Consider the following 18,027-nt stretch of genomic DNA (forward strand, 5'->3'; position numbering starts at 1 on the left):
AGATGATAGATAGATGATGATAGATAGATAGATAGATAGATAGATAGATAGATAGATAGATGATAGATAGATAGACTGACATGCAGATACATAGACACACAAAGGAACACATAGGTGGATGAATAGATTCGCAAGCTTTCCAACATATGCCACCATCAGACTCTATTTCTTGTCCTCCATTCTAGGTAAGTTTTTCTTACATCAAGCCTGAGGGTGATTTTTCCCAACTATACAAAAATGTAAATGGCATATAACATTGGCTAAGTGTTAGGTGACAATGTGTAGATGTGATACATTTAAATATTGCAATATGATACCACTTCAGTGTTAGCTAACGATTCCGTTAATAAGTCATAATTGCCCCATTTTTTTGTGGTAAGAACCTTTAGGATACAACCACTTAGATACTTTTGGGATAATATGATACAGAATTGCTTACTGTGATCACCATACTGTACATTAGCGTCCCAAATTGTTCATCTTATCACTGAAAGTTGATACTCTTTCACCAACATCTCTCCTTTCCCCACGCTCCCTGTGGTAACCATCGTTCTCTCTGTTTCTACTAGTTTGGCTTTTTCAGATCCCACAGGTACGTGAGATGAATCAGCATCTGTCTTTGTCTGTCTGATTGATCTCAAGTAGCATAATGCCCTCCAGGTCCCTCAGGGTCATTACAAATGGCAGGATTTCCTTCTCTCTTGTGGCTGAATAATATTTAATTTTATGTCAATTCAGAAATGGGCATCTCCCACCAGTCAGAGCGTTCTACACATGTGCTTGCAGGGGCAGCACTCCCCCAGACCGTCCCCACAAACACCTCAGCTCTCACTTCTGCTTTCTTCAACCAGACAGGTGCAGTTACACACACACACACACACACACACACACACACACACTGATGCACACACATACACACTCACACCATCTACTATTGAACATGTTTGTGCTCCTTCATATCTGCTTTCTTAGAGTTCTATAGGACTAGCAAGCTCCTTCCCAAGCCCATAGTGTAAAACACAGGACTAGAAGCAACACTGAGGTTCCTTCTTCTCATTTCTCTTCCCTGCATGTGTTGTGACTGCTCAGGGCTATGCAAGGATTGTGTGGTAAATCCATGTAAGACATTCATGGAGCATGGCTGGAAACACAAGGTTGGAGTTCAGTTACAGTTGATGTGATCTTTTATTGACATGCATTTCATTTCTCTGGTTCGTTTGTGATACATGGCCCATACGATCTTCATAACTCAGGCTGACCATCACAGTCCATTCCTATGCATTCCTTTTGCCTTATAGACAGAATCCCACATCCTTGCATGGGGCGGGAGAGGTGGGGGTGGAGCACGCCTATGACCAGCCACCACCTCACCCTCTCTTACTGTTGTTCAGAGGCTCTCTATGTCTCTAGGGTTCTCTAGAATGTTCTATCCTGTCAAGAATATTCTCATTCCCACCTCTTCGGACTCCATCTCTTCAAATAGCCATCCCCTTAACCATAGTCTAGTCATGGCCCCCAGATCTTCCCACCTTTTCTCTCATTTGTCCTTTGTATGTAAAGTCATTGCAATATTAGCCTTCGAATGCCCATACTCTGCCAAGAAGAATTCTCAAAATACAGGTGATGGGTCTCCTGGATCCATCACGGATGTATTTCTGGTTCAGGCACAAATATTCGGCAGATAGTAGGTGATCAATAAATATTGGTTTATGGACGAGTCAAAGACCAAAAGTCAATTCTGTGCGTGGGAGGAAATTAGTAACTTCTATTCAGAGGATCGACTCAGGACAAGGATCTGGGTCCCGAAGTAGGATTTCAGATCCCACAGAGTCCTGGGAGTCAGAAGAGACTCCAGATCTGGGCTGATTCTCTGGAGGCCCTGGGGTCCTCCTGAGCCCTCATCATGGAAAAAACCCAGAGCCAGCCCAAAGAAGGGGCCGTCCCCTGACTGTGGGTCCACAGCTGTGATAACCCGGAAGTGCGGCAGCAGCTCCTGATTCGCCACATCCTGTGCGTCTCTGTCCTTCAGGCCCAAGGCCTCCTCCATCTTCAGAGCAGGAGCCCTCAGAGCAGATGCCATGACGTCCATCCTCTCTGCTCTTCTCTGCCTCGGTCAGTTGCAGACATGGGGACAGGAGCAGGCGGGAAGGGGAGGCTCATACTCTGTTGCTCATGGGGAACTTCAGGCTCAAGCAGCTCAAATGGACCAGACCATGATGGGAAGGGAATCAGCTGAGATATCCGGGTGCAAATCTCTCACAAGGACTCTCTTCCAGGGCTGAGTCTGGACCAGAGGATCCATGTGCAGGCAGGTGAGTCCTCCCCAGGCTCCATGTCCCATCTCCTACTTCAGCCACTGAGACTCAGGGGGGAGCACAGAGGTGCTTGGATGAGAGGGTCTTGGGCTGAGCTGGGGGTGAGGTGGGGAAGGTCTTTGTAAAGCAGCCTCTGGTTTCCTTTTAGAGAACCTCTCCATACCCACCATCTGGGCTGAGCCAGGCCCTGTGATCTCCTGGGGAAGCCCTGTGACCATCTGGTGTCGGGGGATCCTGGAGGCTCAGGAGTACCGGCTGTATGCAGGTGGAAAGTACTTGAAGGGACAGAAGCCCCTGGAGCCTAGAGACAGGGCCAAGTTCCTCATTACAGGAAACTATGCAGAGAGATATACCTGTAACTACCTCAGCCCCACTGGCTGGTCAGGGCACAGTGACCCCCTGGAGCTGGTGGTGACAGGTGAGAGGACACTCAGGGGTCCCAGCCTCAGGCTGTGCCCTCAGGAATGGGGTCTGCTCTCAGGGTGTCCCCCTCTCACAGCCCAGCCCTGGGGGACACGAGGGAGCTGTGAGCCCCATTTAACACGCTGCCTCCTCCTCTCCTAGGATTCTACAGCAAACCCAGCCTCTCAGCCCTGCCCAGCCCTGTGGTGACCTCAGGAGGGAACGTGACCCTCCAGTGTGGCTCAAAGGAGTCATTTGATAGGTTCCTTCTGACTAAGGAAGGAGATCACAGGCTCTCCTGGACCCTGGGCTCACAGCGACAGCCCAGTGGGTGGTCCCAGGCCCTGTTCCCTGTGGGCCTCGTGACCCCCAGCCACAGGTGGACGTTCAGATGCTATGGCAATTTTGAGAAGCATCCCCAGGAGTGGTCTCACCCTAGTGACCCCCTGCATCTACTGGTCTCAGGTGAGCGGCCCCTGATCCCAGCCTCTCTGAGCACAGGCAGCTGAGGGTCCCGCCCTCAGGAGACATCTGAGCTTGGAGGAGAGTGAGGTTCTGAGTGTTGGTCACCCAGCAGAGATCTGCCTTCAGAGACGCTCTCACTTTTGTTGAATCCTCCCCATGAACTGGGTTGGGAAGTAGTTAAGTGGGCGGGGGGAGTGTTTTCGGGGATCACAGAGCAGATGTAGGATAAGTACGGAGTGATTTGGAGACTGCAGAGTGAGCCCCAGCTTCACCCCTTTCTATCCTCAATTCCAGGACCCTCTGGAGGCCCCAACCCCCCACCCACAGTTCCCACCTCCCCAGCTGGTGAGTCCCGGGGAGCTCTGCTCAGAGGGCGCACAGCCCACCCAGCAAGTCCTGAGAGTCTGTCAGGGGATCGAGTGACCCAGATCCTCAAGGACAGGCCTGTGTCCCAGAGAGGCTGGGAGTCCCAGGGCTATGAGGCTACTTATGGGTGAGGTAGTCATGGCAGAGGGAGATGTGGGAGCCCAGGCTGGGGAGGAGGAGCTGAGCTCTAGTGGGGAGAAGGCAGCCCCCACCACTCACCTGTCATCCTCATCCCCAGGAGGCTCTGAGTCGGGCCCACGGAGGGGTAGGTGAGAGTCTGTGGGGAGGTGGTGTGTTCCTCCATGGGGACAGGGGCTGGACCATGGGGGGTTAAGGGGTTCAGGCCCCTCTGGATTCGCTGACTTGGATACCCGCTTTCCCTGTCTGGGCTTCAGTGTCTACAAGTGTGAAAGGAGAGAATCCTTCTCCAGAGCTTAGATTTCCTGTTGGTTCTGGCCCTAACCTCCTGGGAGAGGGGCCTCACAGGGACCCCCCAGGATGTTATGGGGCCTGTCCCCTCTGTCACAGTGACAGTGACACTGCACAGGGAGGGACAGGCAGGATAAGGGTCCAGGCACCCAGTCCTACCCCTCAGCTCAGGCTCAGCTCAGAGGAGGGAACAGGGTGCATCAGCCCTGGTTCAGCTCCTGGCTCTGCTGCTCCTGCTGTGGGGCTGGGCGGTCCCTTCTCTCCTCTGAGTGTCGGGTTCCTGTCTGCTCATCCCTGGTCCCATCCTGCTCACAGGCTGCTGGGAGATGAGGTGACATAAGGGCCTCACAGAGCTCAGGAAGGCAGACCCCCAGCCCAACCTGACTTTCCCAAGTGGTGTCAGGGCCCTGTGGGTGGGGATGGCCTGGGAGAGACTCAGAGTCCACACCACACCCTGCCCCTCCATGTCTCTGCTGTGCTGGGGGCAGGTACTGAGGAAGGACCCTCAGCTCCAGATGATACATGTACAAGCCCCTGCAGAGGAGGAGCCCAGAGCATGAAGCTGGTGTCCCCCTGGGGGGCAGCGTAAGGAGAGCACAGGGAACCCACAATCCCAGGTTCCAGTCCCATCCCTGCCCCGCCCAGGCTGGGTGACCTGGGGCACGTGATTAACCTTTCTGAGCCTCAGTGAAGTGGGTGGTGGGGTCAGCAATCCCTGGTGCATGACTGCTGTGAGATGAGAGGGGATGAGTGACAGACACCGGCATGTACTTCGCACACAGTAGGTGCTCATTAAAAGGCATCATTGCCTCACTTATGACATCGCTTGTGTCCAAGGTCTCCAATGGTACCTGTACGTCCTGATTGGAGTCTCGGTGGCCCTGGTCCTGCTGCTCTCCCTCCTCCTTCTCCTCCTCCGACATCAACGTCAGAGCAAAGACAGGATGTCTGGTGAGTAGGGAACGGGGTGACCTGGGTCACAGAACGGGGGCTCAGAGCACCTGCCACAGGAAACCAAATGGATGGAGAAGGTCCAGCTGAGAGAAGGATTTCTCCAGATTCTCAAATCAGAAAATCTTGAAAGAAAACAATGTCAGCACCGATGTACAAATGTAATCTTTCATCCTTTTCAGTCTCATGAAATATGCACACAAGTGTGTGTTAAGGTTCCTTCTTTCCTGTGGAATCACAGGGGGAGGGGCTCCTAACCTCTCAGGGCTGATTCTGTCCCTCTTGACCAACCCAGAGAGAGGCTCATGTCCAACCTCCTGCAGGGACCACAGACCCAGAGCCCAAGGACAGAGGCCTGCAGATCATGTCATTCCTGCTCCAAAGACCTAAGACTCCTACAGCCCATGGCCGCCCCCCCCCAGTCCCTAACTCTCCTTTCTCCTCCCCCAGCTGCAGCCCAGCTGCTGATTCCCAGGAGGAGGCCCTCTGTGAGAGGAAAAGACAGCTGCCCTGGGGGAGGGAGCACAGGGATTTCAGGAGGTGATGGGGAGGGTTAGGCTGGGAGGATGGGGGTCCGGGTGAGAAGGACTGAGATGCACACGGTGTGACCTGGCTCTGCACCTCACCCTGGGTTAGTGGCCCATCTGGGAGCAGGCGGGTCTGCGGCCTTGAGATCTCAGGGACCTGCCAGGAGACACACCTCTGTTCTGCCCCAGCAGATGCTGCCATGAAGGACCCGCAGCCTGGGGAGAGCATGAGGCTGGATCCTCAGGTGAGACCCCTGCTCCTGTCCAGGCCACCAAGGACATTCTGTTGCCCAGTTTAATCCAATGGACCCTCCCTTGTCCCACCTCACCTGCTTCTCAGCAGCGTCCACACTGACCTCCCCTCTGGGCCCCCAGGTCATCCTGCTGTGACTCACTCCTCCTGGTTTCCTTGTGACCTCATGGCCCCTCCTACATGGTCCCCTTTGCCGGCCCCTCGTCCTCTGTCTGACCTTGTGCAGCCCCAGGTCTCAGGAGGAGGCAGGAATGAGTGACTCACCCCCAGGTCCCCTCGATCCCCTTCATTCATTCCCCCAGCAGATGTGACAGGGCTGTTTCCTGGCTCCATTTAGGGCCCACGGTGCAGCCCTGAGCCACACTGTCTCCACACGCCTCGAGCTCACCTGTGGGTGAGGGAGACAATATGCAAACAAGCAGACAGTGTCCCAGAGAGCAAAGTGCTGTGAAGGAACACAAAGCAAGAGGAGGAGATAGAGTGCATGGTGGGGGGACAGGGAAAGAGCGGGTGCAAAGGTCCTGAGGCAGGGCCTGCTTCTTTAGGAGGATGGGCCATGAGGCTGGAGCCCAGTGAGCAAGAGAGAGCATGTTAGGATCAGAGTCAGAACCATAGAAGCATCCAGAGGCCCCAAGGCTCGGGAAGGCCCTGCAGATTCCACCAGGAGAGGGACCTGATCTATTTAAAGTGTAAACCATCTCTCTGGCAACATGAGGACAATTGACAGGAGGATTTCTACTGTGGAATCAAGGAGATGCTGTTCTGTCTCACTGTCTCCAGCAGAGCAGGCAGGGTGAAGGCCCCCAGGGAGTGACATACACCCAGGTGAACCGCTCAAGACCAAGACCCAGGCAGCGAATGGCCACCTCTCCTTCCTCCCTGTCAGGGGTATTGCTGGACACAAAGGGCAGACAAACAGGAGAGGACACACAGGTGGGTCCCATCCTCCCCAGGCCCTGAGGCTTCTCAAACCCCCACCAAGTGTCATCCCTCTCTCTCCCCTGCTCCAGGCTGCACCTGACGCCCCCCAGGATGTGACCTACGCCCATCTGAACCTCTTGGCCCTCAGCCGGGAGACAAGTGCACCCCCTTCCTCCGCATCAGAGGAGCCCCCAGAAGAGCCCAGCGTGTACGCTGCTCTAGCCACCCACTAGCCCAGGGAGGACCCAGACCCCAAACTCCAGGGAGGGGGACTGCAAGGACCCCAGAAGGCAGAAAAGCTGCCCCCATGGACATTCAGCTAGTGACTCCAGCCGGCCTGGAGACCAGATGTGGACCCCCAGGAGCTTCTGGGACCCTCTGGGAGTCTCCTGGTTCTATAGTCAAAGATCACCAAGCCCTAGCCTGTTTGGCTCAGTGGAGAGAGCATTGGCCTGCGGACTAAAGGGTCCAAGGTTTGATTCCGGTCAAGGGCACATGCCTGGGTTGTGGGCTCAATCCCCAGTGGGGGCTTGCAGGAGGCAGCCGATCAATGATTCTCTCCCATCATTTATGTTACTATATCTCTCTCCCTTTCCTTTCCTCTCTGAATTCAATAAAAATAAAAATTACAAAAAGATAACCAATATCGCTACATTCTGCAAATAAAGCAACAGACTTTTCAATAATCAATGTGTGAACCAAAACATAAGTGCATGTTTTAGATTAAATGATCATATAAATACTACACATCAGGCCTATGAAACGATGAAATTAAAAACCATGAATGAATACATTAGAAAAAAACTTTAATAATCAATGTCCTAAGCTATTATATCAAGCATTGAAGGCCTGGGGCGGGGCTGGGTGGAATGGGGATGTGGGGATGTGGAGGGCAGATAGGGGATATCTGTCATACTGTCAACAATAACACATACACTTAAACAAAGAATTTAGAAACGAAGTTTGCTATGAATCTTTAGCTCCATAGAGGACTGGGTAAGAAAGAGGTGGCGTGCATGCACAATGGAATAGATATCAGCCAAAAAAAAAAAAGAAAAAAAAAGAAAAAAGAAAAAAGAAATGCTGATATTGAGACCACAGGGATGGACCTGGAAGGTATTATGCTGAGTGAAATAATTCAGACAGGGAAAGATTTCACTTGTACCTGGAATTTATTTATTTATTTATTTATTTATTTATTTATTTATTTATGTACCTGGAATTTTTAACATCAGCAAACCAAAGGGAACAAAAACAGATGCATAGAAATGAAGAAAAAACTGATGGTTGCCAGAGGGGAGGGGAGGAGGGATGGGTGGAAAGGGGAAGAGAAAATACTCAATAATGTGAGGTAACTTTATGAAACTAATATGATATTGTATACCCACAATCTATACTAATAATAGCCTAGATGGTCGTCTCGCCCTCATGTCGTCACAAGATGGCCATCACAAGATGGCTGTGCACACAGTGGAGGCGGGGCCTGGTGGCTGCTCCATGCGATGAGGCCTGTGTGTCCCACCGCTCTGTGTGGCAGGGAGGTGGCCGATCCCGGCGTCTCTGCTGCCTTGTGTGGAGGAGGCGGGTCACGGCAGGGGAGGGCAGTTGTGGGCGATCGGGCTGACAGGGGAGAAGTTAGGCATCAATCAGGCTGGCAGGGGAGCAGTTAGGAGGCAGTCAGGCTGGCAGGCAGAAGCATAGGAGAAATCAGGCAGGCAGGTGAGCGGTTAGGAGCCAGCGGTCCTGGATTGTGTGAGGGATCCCATATTGGAGAGGGTGCAGACCGGGCTGAGGGACACCCCTCTCCTGTGCATGAATTTCGTGCACCGAGCCTCTAGTACTTTAATAAAAATATTCATTAGTAAGAGAAGAGCAAATTTTACACATGAAGATGTGAGGAGAAACACGATGAGTCCAGGAGGAGGAGGGGAAACTGCTGAGACAAAAACCCAGGAAAATCCACGCCCCCACCATTCAGTTTTGAAAACATGAACCACACGAATAAATCTCAGCCTGAATGCCCGAGAGAACATGGGAGAATGCACACGTGTCTAACACTAACGATGGAAGGGCAGACAGCACGACCCATTGTACAGGCTTCAAAAACACAGTAGCAGGGCGTCCTGAACAATTGGATGGCCACGTATTACACACGGCATTTAAAATGGACACCTTCGGGTGCAAAATTTACTAAATGGGCACAGATGACAAACAAATCTCTATTGCCGTCTACACCAAGCATGTCAAACTCGTGGCCCGTGGGCCGCATGTGGCCCACAACAAATATTTTTGTGGCCCAGCCAATATAACGGTATGTACAAAATGTTTTAATAAAAATTTTGTAAATTAATTTTTACAATATCCTGTTATACATAATTATTAATAACGAATGACAACGTTTGCTAATGACTGATGACTATAATCGTGTTGCATTCATTTCCCTTACGTGCCTTACACGCAGGTGCACCGTTTTATTTTACTTAAAAAAAAAGTCTATTTCTTGTTGGCTGGAGAAGATGGTGGACGAATTTGCAGATCTTTATGCACCTCTTCCTGGGGCCAGACTGGACATAGGACTGAATTGGGGAACCTGTGACCTGTGGGAGGGGAGATTCACCCGCAGTTACCAACTGAGGTCCAGCTGAGGAGGAGACAGACACATCAAGAAAGAACAGAAAATACCCAGAGACCAGCAGGAAGGGTAAGGCCATGAGAGGGGCTGCCCCAGCTCTCACAGGGGGTGGGTGGTGGGGGTGGGCAGGTCGAGGGTGAGGAGGGGTCTCTGGGCTGTGGTGGCTTATTTTACTGAGATGATTGAGGCCTGGAACCCAGGCTGGGCTGCACAGCCCGGAGCACCAGAACCGAGACCGTGTAACATCCAGCTGTGTAACATCCGGCAGGGCTGCTGGCCAACCGGGTCAGACATAATGCTGCAGGGTTATTGTTTTTTTGCTGTGTGTAATAACAGTTCACTTATTTGTATCGCTGAATAGTATTCCATTGTATGGATATGCTGGTTTGTTGAGCCAGTTGATTTGTTGATAATACCTGGGGTTTATTTACAGTTTTTTAAAAAAAATTTCTTTATTAAACAAGCAAACAAACAACCCCCTCCCCCCCCACACACACACCAGAGCACAGAATTTTCATTTGCAGCTCCCCAACCGAGACTTCAGTGGAAGGAGGGTGGCTCAGACTGAAGGTGCCTGAGGAGAGGCTCGGGTAGGAAGCATTGGGGTGTGTGTGGGGGGAGACAGGAAAAAGAGGCAGCTGGGAGACCTGCAGTTGGCTCCCCCTTCACCCCACCAATGAAACAGCCATTTTCCAGAGAGGCTCAGGGCCATTCCAGTAGCCATGGCTCAGGAAAAGGGAAAAACCCAGCCCTCGATGGTAACACAGCTGCCTCGCCCCCAGGCACCCTGCCTACCACACCCTACATCTTGTATCTACAGAGGAGACAGCCACAGAGGCCAAGCCAACGGGTTTGAACAGTCTCAGGAAGCGTCAGTCACTGGCCTGGGTGTGGGGCTGAGTGCCTGTGTTTAGCACCCAGGACCCTGACTGGTGCTCCCCTCACGGGAGAGCTGAGAGGCTGAGAGAAACTCCAGGTTTCCAATGGGCTGCATAAGTGGATCTCCTCCCAGCCGAGGGCAGGAAGATATTCCGGGACACTCTGAGAGGAGTAGCTCTGGGACAGGAAACACACCCACCACTTCCCCTGAAGTCTAAATGGCACCTCCCCCCTTTAGTGGATTCCCAGAGGTCTACACTCCCAATTCCACCGGAAGCCCTTTCAGAAACAGACTTTTGAGTGATTAAGATGGACAGCTGGCTGGCAGGTGAAGGCAGGTGGAGGCAGAGCCCGGGAAACCTGAGGGAGGGTTGCAGACCTGTCCCTGGGTCTCGTGCTGCAAACAAATGGGCCTTAGAGTGCAGGTTGGCCCCTCCCACGTGCAGCCGAGTCCTGTGGAAAGAGACAGATTAGGAAAACAAAACCAGGAAAAGAGTGTAAGAAGAGAGAGAGAAAAAGGAAATAGAATTAGAAAAGGAAACAGAGAAGTATGAAGTTTTAAAGAAAAAGGAGAAGAGAAAAGAAAACGAACAGCAGAAAATGAAATGAAATGGGGGGAAAAAGGAGAAAATGGTGAAGCTTGTTGGATCTGATCTGATGATGTCTGAAGCTGCCCACGTGGGCTGCAGGTTCCTGACCCCCAGCAACCTGCCTGAATCTACAGCTGACCCCCAGCATGCAGCTGCCTCTGCTGGGCTTGTCTACATGCAGGGGAAACCAAGCTAAGCTCCACGGCCCGTTTTCATCTGTAACCCAGAGGCCAGGGGTGGGTCAGCTAACGTCCCCAGGCTCCCTGGGATCGGACTCCGCTTTTCTCCACCTGCTGGCCAGCTGCCAGGCTTAGGCACTGAAAAGGCTTCGTCTCTGAAACAGCCTCTGGTGGCCTCAGGAGCTTGGGGTGACTGCCTTTCCCATGAGGGGAGGTGCCCTGTGCACTTCAGGGAAGAGGGTGGGTGTGCGTCCCCATCCCCCTAGCCCTACCTCTGAGTCTGCCCTGGATGGTTCCCTGACTCAGCAGGCGGAGCCCCTAGTAGTCACGTGTGTAGAGCGTTGGAAGCCCAGAGGCTGGGTCTGTGGGAGCTAGAAGCTGGTGTTTCTCTCAGGTCTCCCACGAGCTCCCTGGAAAGTGAAGGGGAATGGCCCCATCCTAAAGCAAGTCACTGACAACCCCTGCCACTGCCCTGCCTCAGTAGGACTTCAAGTGCTGGGTGGGGCAAATGCTGGAAAGTGGAGGTAGTTGCTTTTCCTCAGGCTGATGCTACTTGGAGTGGATCGATTGCTCCTCCCAAGAAGAATGACGGCTGTGGTATTGGTGGATGCTCTAGTACCGGGTCCTGGTGGCCACGCCTCCACACCTCTCCCCAAAGCCGGACACCCCAGACTCTCCGTGGGTGAGTCCAGTCTTCACACCCTCCCTCTGCCTGTGGGTGAGTGGCTGAAAATGTAAGTTTTGTGTGTTGGCCCTTTATTAACTTATTTCAATTATTTTTTAAAAATATTTTAAATTGATTTCAGAGAGGAAGGGAGGGGTAGAGAGAGAGATAGAAACGTCAATGATGAGAGAGACTGCTTCCTGCATGCCCCACACTGGGGATCGAGCCTGCAACCCGGCATTTTGCCCATGACCAGAATCAAACCTGGGACCCTTCAGTCCACAGGCCGACACTCTATCCACCAGGGCAGTGGTTCTCAACCTTCTGGCCCTTTAAATACAGTTTCTCCTGTTGTGACCCAACCATAAAATTATTTTCGTTGCTACTTCATAACTGTCATGTTGCTACTGTTATGAATCGTCATGTAAATATCTGATATGCAGGATGGTCTTAGGCAACCCCTGTGAAAGGGTCGTTTGACCGCCAAAGGGGTCGCGACCCACAGGTTGAGAACCGCTGAACTAGGGCTTTTTATTGGTTTTTTGGTTAATCCTCACCCAAGGATATTTTTTTCTATTGATTCTTTTTTTTCAGAGAGAATGGAAAGGAGGAAGGGAGGGGGAGAGAGAAAAACATGAGTGTGAAAGAGACATATCAATTGATTGCCTCTCACACATGCCTGGATGGGGGCTGGGATCACACCTGTAACCCAGGTACATGCCTTTAACCGGGACTTGAAGCCCTGACCCTTCCGAGTGTGATCTGATGTTCTAACCACTGAGAAAAACTGGCAAAGGGTGAACATGTTCTTGATGTTAAACACAGCAAGAGGAAAAAACGTCTACATAAGATTAAAATATACTTGTAGTGAAGGTAAACCCTTTAAAACATAAAGACCTAGAAAACATTCTACATAAAGCATATGTAAGTCATATACTCACTAGAAGCGCGATGCACAAAGATTTGTGCAAGAATAGGCCTTCCTTCCCCTGGCTGCCAGCACGCGGTGGGCTCGCACAGGCAGCCTGTGCAGTTCTGGCGCTGCTTCCTCCTCGCTGTCCTTCTCTGGAGAGTTCCTCTGTGCAGTGCTGGCGCTCCTGAGAAGGCACGGAGGGGAAGAGGTGGGGGAAGCGAGGCAGGCGGGAGGACTGGAGAGGTTGAGTGCGCTAGGTTGAGTGTGTTTCACTTTCCCATTGTGAAAGTAGGATGCAATTGGCCCCCTTCCTCATCCTTTTTCTCTTCAGCCTTCCATCTCCTGCCCACCAGCCCTCCTTCCATGCCCATCACCACTCCCCTCTTGATTTGGCGAGATAGGGAGGAGGGAAATCTGATAATTTGGGTTACTGTGTAGGTGGCCTCTTTCATCTATTCAAAACAAAGCTGAGCCGCCTGCCGCTGCCTCAGCTGCCACCGTCACCCCTTGGCTGGCTCGTGGCTCCCAGGGAGAGCTAACTGTGCACTGAGTAAGCTCCTGCGTGCATCCGTGGGGCTGCTCCAATGCTAGAGTTTTGTTTACCAGAGCAGTGGGGCAAGGGTGGGGTAGAGGGAGACACCAGACACCGGGAGCTACAACCTCAGGCACCAGAAGGTTGCCTCTGAGGCCGAGGGCTGGGCCACAGGGAGGCTGCAAGGACAGTTGACAGGTGTGGAGCATGGCAGGGAGGCCGTGAGTGGCCGGGCTGCCACCATCTTTGTTGGGTTAATTTGCATACTCACTCCTGACTGGCTGTGGGCATTGTGAAGTGATGGTCAATTTACATATTTCTCTTTTATCAGTATAGGGTAGTTCTTGTCCCTTTTATATGAAATTGAAGAGACTTTATTTTTTATTTTTTATTTTTTTTATTGCTTAAAGTATTACAAAGGGTATTACATATGTGTCCTTTTTTCCTCCCGCCCTTGACAATCCCCTGGCCTCCCCTACCCCACAGTGTCTTATGTCCATTGGTTATGCTTATATGCATGCATACAAGTCCTTCGGTTGATCTCTTACCCCCCCTCCCTCCTGCCCCCCAACCCTCCCTGGCCTTCCCACTGCAGTTTGACAATCAGTTTGAGGCAGCTCTGCCTCTGTACCTATTATTGTTCAAAAGTTTATAATGGTCTCTGTTATCCATGAATGAGTGAGATCATGTGGTATTTTTCCTTTATTGACTGGCTTATTTCACTTAGCATAAATCTAGGTGCCCTATGGATGGGGCTGGAGCTGTCCAGGACCCAGTGCTGAATTCACAGCACCTCTCAGGATCAACATACGCATAGAAGAGAATTAGGGGAGATGGTGGTGGTCCATGGTCTTAAGATAAACGTCCTAGATACACACCCACATTCCTGGTTAAGGCTGGGCCAGGTCTGGGTCAGCTCGACCTCTTGAAAAAGATGAGCTGTCTTTGTGATGACAACTTTGTGGTATCAGGTTTGCTCTCTTCATTCGTCAGGAAAAGGGGTGAACTCCCCGTGGAAGTTTTTATAGCAGAGGTTTTGATGACTTATTTTTCAGTTGTTAAGGCGAAGCATGAGAGGCAAGTTCACAGGATGTGGTGGGCAGGGTCCCCACACCACAGTATGTGCAGGGCACATGGTGCTGGTCACACAGGAAGCAGACCAGCTCTCCTCACCCCAAAAATAGCAGATGCTGAGGGTCTGACTTGAGCCGCATCTCTGAACTGTCCCATTTAGTTTTCCTAACCTCTACAATCACATATTGATTTTAACGAAGCTCACTGTCATGTGAAAGTCAAAACAATTACTCCATTTATTTAATATTCTGGTGCTAAGCTAATGAATAAAATGGTTAAGGATATGAAACAATTTTCAGCTGAAATATGAAATTCCCTCTCAGTGAATATCTATTAGGCCTTCTACTAATTGCTCATATTACTCTCCTGACAACAAAAAGCAGAGTGGGCAGCTAGATTCTGCATCTCTAGAAGAGAAGGAAAACTACAATATCAAATGTTTGTTGTTTTACGGAAATCATTTTTTTGTGTGCATTGTGGGGAAGCACGGGACTTGGTTGGAAAGTCTCTAAGGAGGATTCTCTGATAGGTCAGAGGCCTCTAGGCAGTGGTTCTCAACCTTCCTAATGCCGTGACCCTTTAATACAGTTCCTCATGTTGTGGTGACCCCCAACCATAAAATTATTTTCGTTGCTACTTCATAACTGTAATTTTGCTACTGTTATGAATTGTAATGTAAATATATGATATGCAGGATGTATTTTCAGGGGTCACGACCCACAGGTTAGAGCCAGGGGAACCTTGCCCAAGGGGGCAAACCCTGCCTTGACTTTTCCAAACAAGTCTGAGTCTCTGGGTGTTTTGCTGGAATCTTTATGTTTAGACTTCAAAACGTCCTTGCATAAAGGATGCATATGCTTTCTCAAGGATGCTCACCCTTCTGATAGTATCTAGTAGTTTATTTTAGTTCAAACTGTTATTACAATAAAAGCCTATGGAGTCAGGCGAATGGGGCTTCCTGGTTGCTATAGCCAAGCAGTCCCTTAGCCCTCTCTTTCACAGAAACATGTATCAGAGCAATCCATTCATTCGTCGTTCAGCGTCTGCTGACCAGTTTCAGCAGTGTATGAGTCAAATCACAGTTTCTTCTATCAGAGATCAGAGAGAAGAGAGAGGGGAAGAGAGAATGAGACACAGTGAATTAGTTTGGTACATTTGCCACAACAAAATACAATTAATTAGGTGGCTGAAGACAACAGAAATTAATTTTATTAGAGTCTGGAGAAAAGAGAGAGATTCATTGACAGATGGAGATAGAGATAGATAGATGGTAGGTAGATAGATAGATAGATAGATAGATAGATAGATAGATAGATAGACTGAAACACAGATACATAGACACACAAATATTATGCAAAGGGATACATAAGTAGGTGTATAGATTTGCAACTTCCCAACACATGCTATTATCAGTCTCCATTACCTGTCCTGCTCTCTAGGTAAGGTTTTCTTAAATCAGGCCCAAAGGTAACTTTTCCCAACTTTACTGAGATGTAATTGAAATATAAAATTGTGTAAGGGTTAGGTGACAACGTGTGGATGTGCTACATGTAAATATTGCAATATGACACAAGGTCAGCCTTAGCTACCAATTCCATTAAAAAGTCACATAATTGCTCCTTTTTTTTTTGGTGGTGAGAGCCTTTAGGATACAATCCCTTAGCTACTTTTGGGGTAATATGATACAGTATTGTTTACTGTGGTCACCATACTGTACATTAGCCCCTCAAATTGTTCATCTTATCACTGAAAGATGATACTCTTTCACCAACATCTCTCCTTTCCCCACGCTCCCTGTGGTAACCATCGTTCTCTCTGTTTCTACTAGTTTGGCTTTTTCAGATCCCACACGTACGTGAGATGAATCAGAATCTGTCTTTGTCTGTCTGATTGATCTCAAGTAGCATAACGCCCTCCAGGTCCCTCAGGGTCATTACAAATGGCAGGATTTCCTTCTCTCTTGTGGCTGAGTAATATTTAATTTTATGTCAATTCAGAAATGGGCATCTCCCACCAGTCAGAGCATTCTACACATGTGCTTGCAGGGGCAGCACTCCCCCAGACCGTCCCCACAAACACTGACGTGCTGATGCCACATGGGGACAGCTCTGGGGAAATGACACAGGTGGCATCTGGTGAGGAGAGAAAAGACTGTGGGTCCAGAGAGGGTTTGGGCATCATGTTGGAGTTTTAATTCCCAGCTTGCACCTGGCTTAGCCCATTTATTCAGTTATGGAGCCCAGGTTAACCTCTGTGTGCTGAAGCAATGATGAATCCATAACATTCACCTGGGAATGTGGCGATTAGAAATAAAGAACAATTTATTGCATAACAATGGGAGAGCATGAAGTGTTAGATGTGGGGACCCACACCAGCTATGTGGGATGGACCCTCAAGTCACAGGGGTGAGAAAGGAAGAGGGGTCAAGACAGGGAGAGAAAATAGACACTTAATAGTGGAAGAGTCCTGTACAGGGAACACACAGACATTTCCTGAATGCAAACCATGTTTATTCCTCTGGGTATTCTCAGCAGTTTCCCCAACAATAGCCCTGTCTTTCAGCACCTCCTGGGATCACCAGATGGGCTCCAAGGCACCCCCTCTCTGAACGGTGCACCGTCCCCTCTGTGGTCACCCTCTGTCTTCATCGTGGGTCCTTCTCTGGTTGTGTCGAGCCTCAAAGAGCAGCACCCCAAGGACCACCAGGACCAAGCCAGCCACGCCTATCCAGATGAGATTCCCCATGGTGTAGTCTTGGGGGTGGTAAGCAGGGAGTTGTGGACAAAGAGGTCAGAGAGATTAGAATCCTGGATGTTCGCCAGGCACACCCACTTCCCCTTGACTGGACATGACCCTCTACCCCAAGCATGTCAAACTCGCAGCCTGTGGGTCACATGCGGCCTACACGAATATTCTTGCGGCCCAGCCAATATAATGGTATGTAAGAAATGTTTTCATAAAAATTTCGTAGATTAGTTTTTACAATATCCTGTTATACATAACTGGTGGCCAGGTGCATGAAATTCATGCACTCGGGGGTGGGGGTAGTCCCCCAGCCTGGCCTGTGCCCTGTCACAGTGCGGGAGCCCCACGATCCATTGGCCCAAAGAGGTAGGCCCCACACACCCATCTGTGGCTCCTTGATAGATTGCCCCAGGGGAGGCCTGCGGAACCCTGGTGCAGGCACATGGACAGGCCTCAGTCACACCCCGCCCCCGTCCCCGATGCTGCAAATCCCTGCACAGGCAGCCTCCAGCTGATCGGTCATTATGCATGAGGGCATCCAAACCATTTGCATATTATCCTTTTATTAGTATAGATTATTAATAACGAACTACAACATTCACTAATGACTGATGACTATAATCATGTTGCATTCATGTCCCTTAGATGCCTCATGCACAGGCGCACCATTTCTCTCAACTAATACTAGCAGCGAATATTTTAGCAGCCCGTAACCACATCATTAGGCTTGTACTGACTTGTTTGGTGTGCACACCAGGAAATATTTCAATTTTGGAGAACAAGAAAAATGGGTTTATTTGCCTTACGCTGATTCATTTGTGCAGTTATTTGGTGTCTGGTAAGTTAAATCAAGAAAAAAATATGAATTTTTTATTAAAATGTTCCATTATTTTATGTTAACGGTGACTCATTTATTTCAGCCCTTTGTATTCAGCCTTTCTCTACTGAAATAAACCTACGTGTCTATGAAAATTGAAGCTTTTGGTTTATTGCAGCCCACATACACAGGCCAGCAGGGTCATGTTCTCCCCTGAGGCCACCCTGGGGCCTGGCTGCACCGATAGGGAGGGTCTGTCAGGCAGTGTCCTAGAGAGAGGGAGGGAAGAAGGGTGAGGGCTGCCTGCCCACCTTGTTCTGCCCTGAGAGTCACCAGGTCTCTCTCTGAGGATCCTCCTCTCTGTCTGTCTCTG

At 50.1% G+C, this 18,027-nt stretch overlaps 2 protein-coding genes across 2 annotated transcripts in view; both read left to right on the forward strand.

The window, feature by feature from the left end:
• The window catches only part of LOC102436955 (leukocyte immunoglobulin-like receptor subfamily A member 6), a 30,194-nt gene extending 23,332 nt beyond the window's left edge, over positions 1–6,862 (forward strand). The window contains exons 10-13 of the mRNA XM_023747408.1: positions 3,477–3,527; positions 4,815–4,928; positions 5,645–5,700; positions 6,719–6,862. Coding sequence (XP_023603176.1) covers positions 3,477–3,527; positions 4,815–4,928; positions 5,645–5,700; positions 6,719–6,862 — 365 coding nt within the window. The remainder of the gene's footprint in view (positions 1–3,476; positions 3,528–4,814; positions 4,929–5,644; positions 5,701–6,718) is intronic.
• On the forward strand, positions 2,079–3,226 carry LOC106695123 (leukocyte immunoglobulin-like receptor subfamily A member 6). The gene is made up of 4 exons (XM_014448571.1): positions 2,079–2,112; positions 2,277–2,312; positions 2,464–2,733; positions 2,880–3,226. The coding sequence occupies exons 1-4, from the start codon at positions 2,079–2,081 to the stop codon at positions 3,224–3,226; spliced, it is 687 nt and encodes a 228-aa protein (XP_014304057.1).
• Positions 6,863–18,027: the final 11,165 nt, after the last annotated feature.

The sequence above is a fragment of the Myotis lucifugus genome, unplaced genomic scaffold (genome assembly GCF_000147115.1).
Source record: "Myotis lucifugus unplaced genomic scaffold, Myoluc2.0 scaffold_862, whole genome shotgun sequence".
Taxonomy (NCBI): domain Eukaryota; kingdom Metazoa; phylum Chordata; class Mammalia; order Chiroptera; family Vespertilionidae; genus Myotis; species Myotis lucifugus.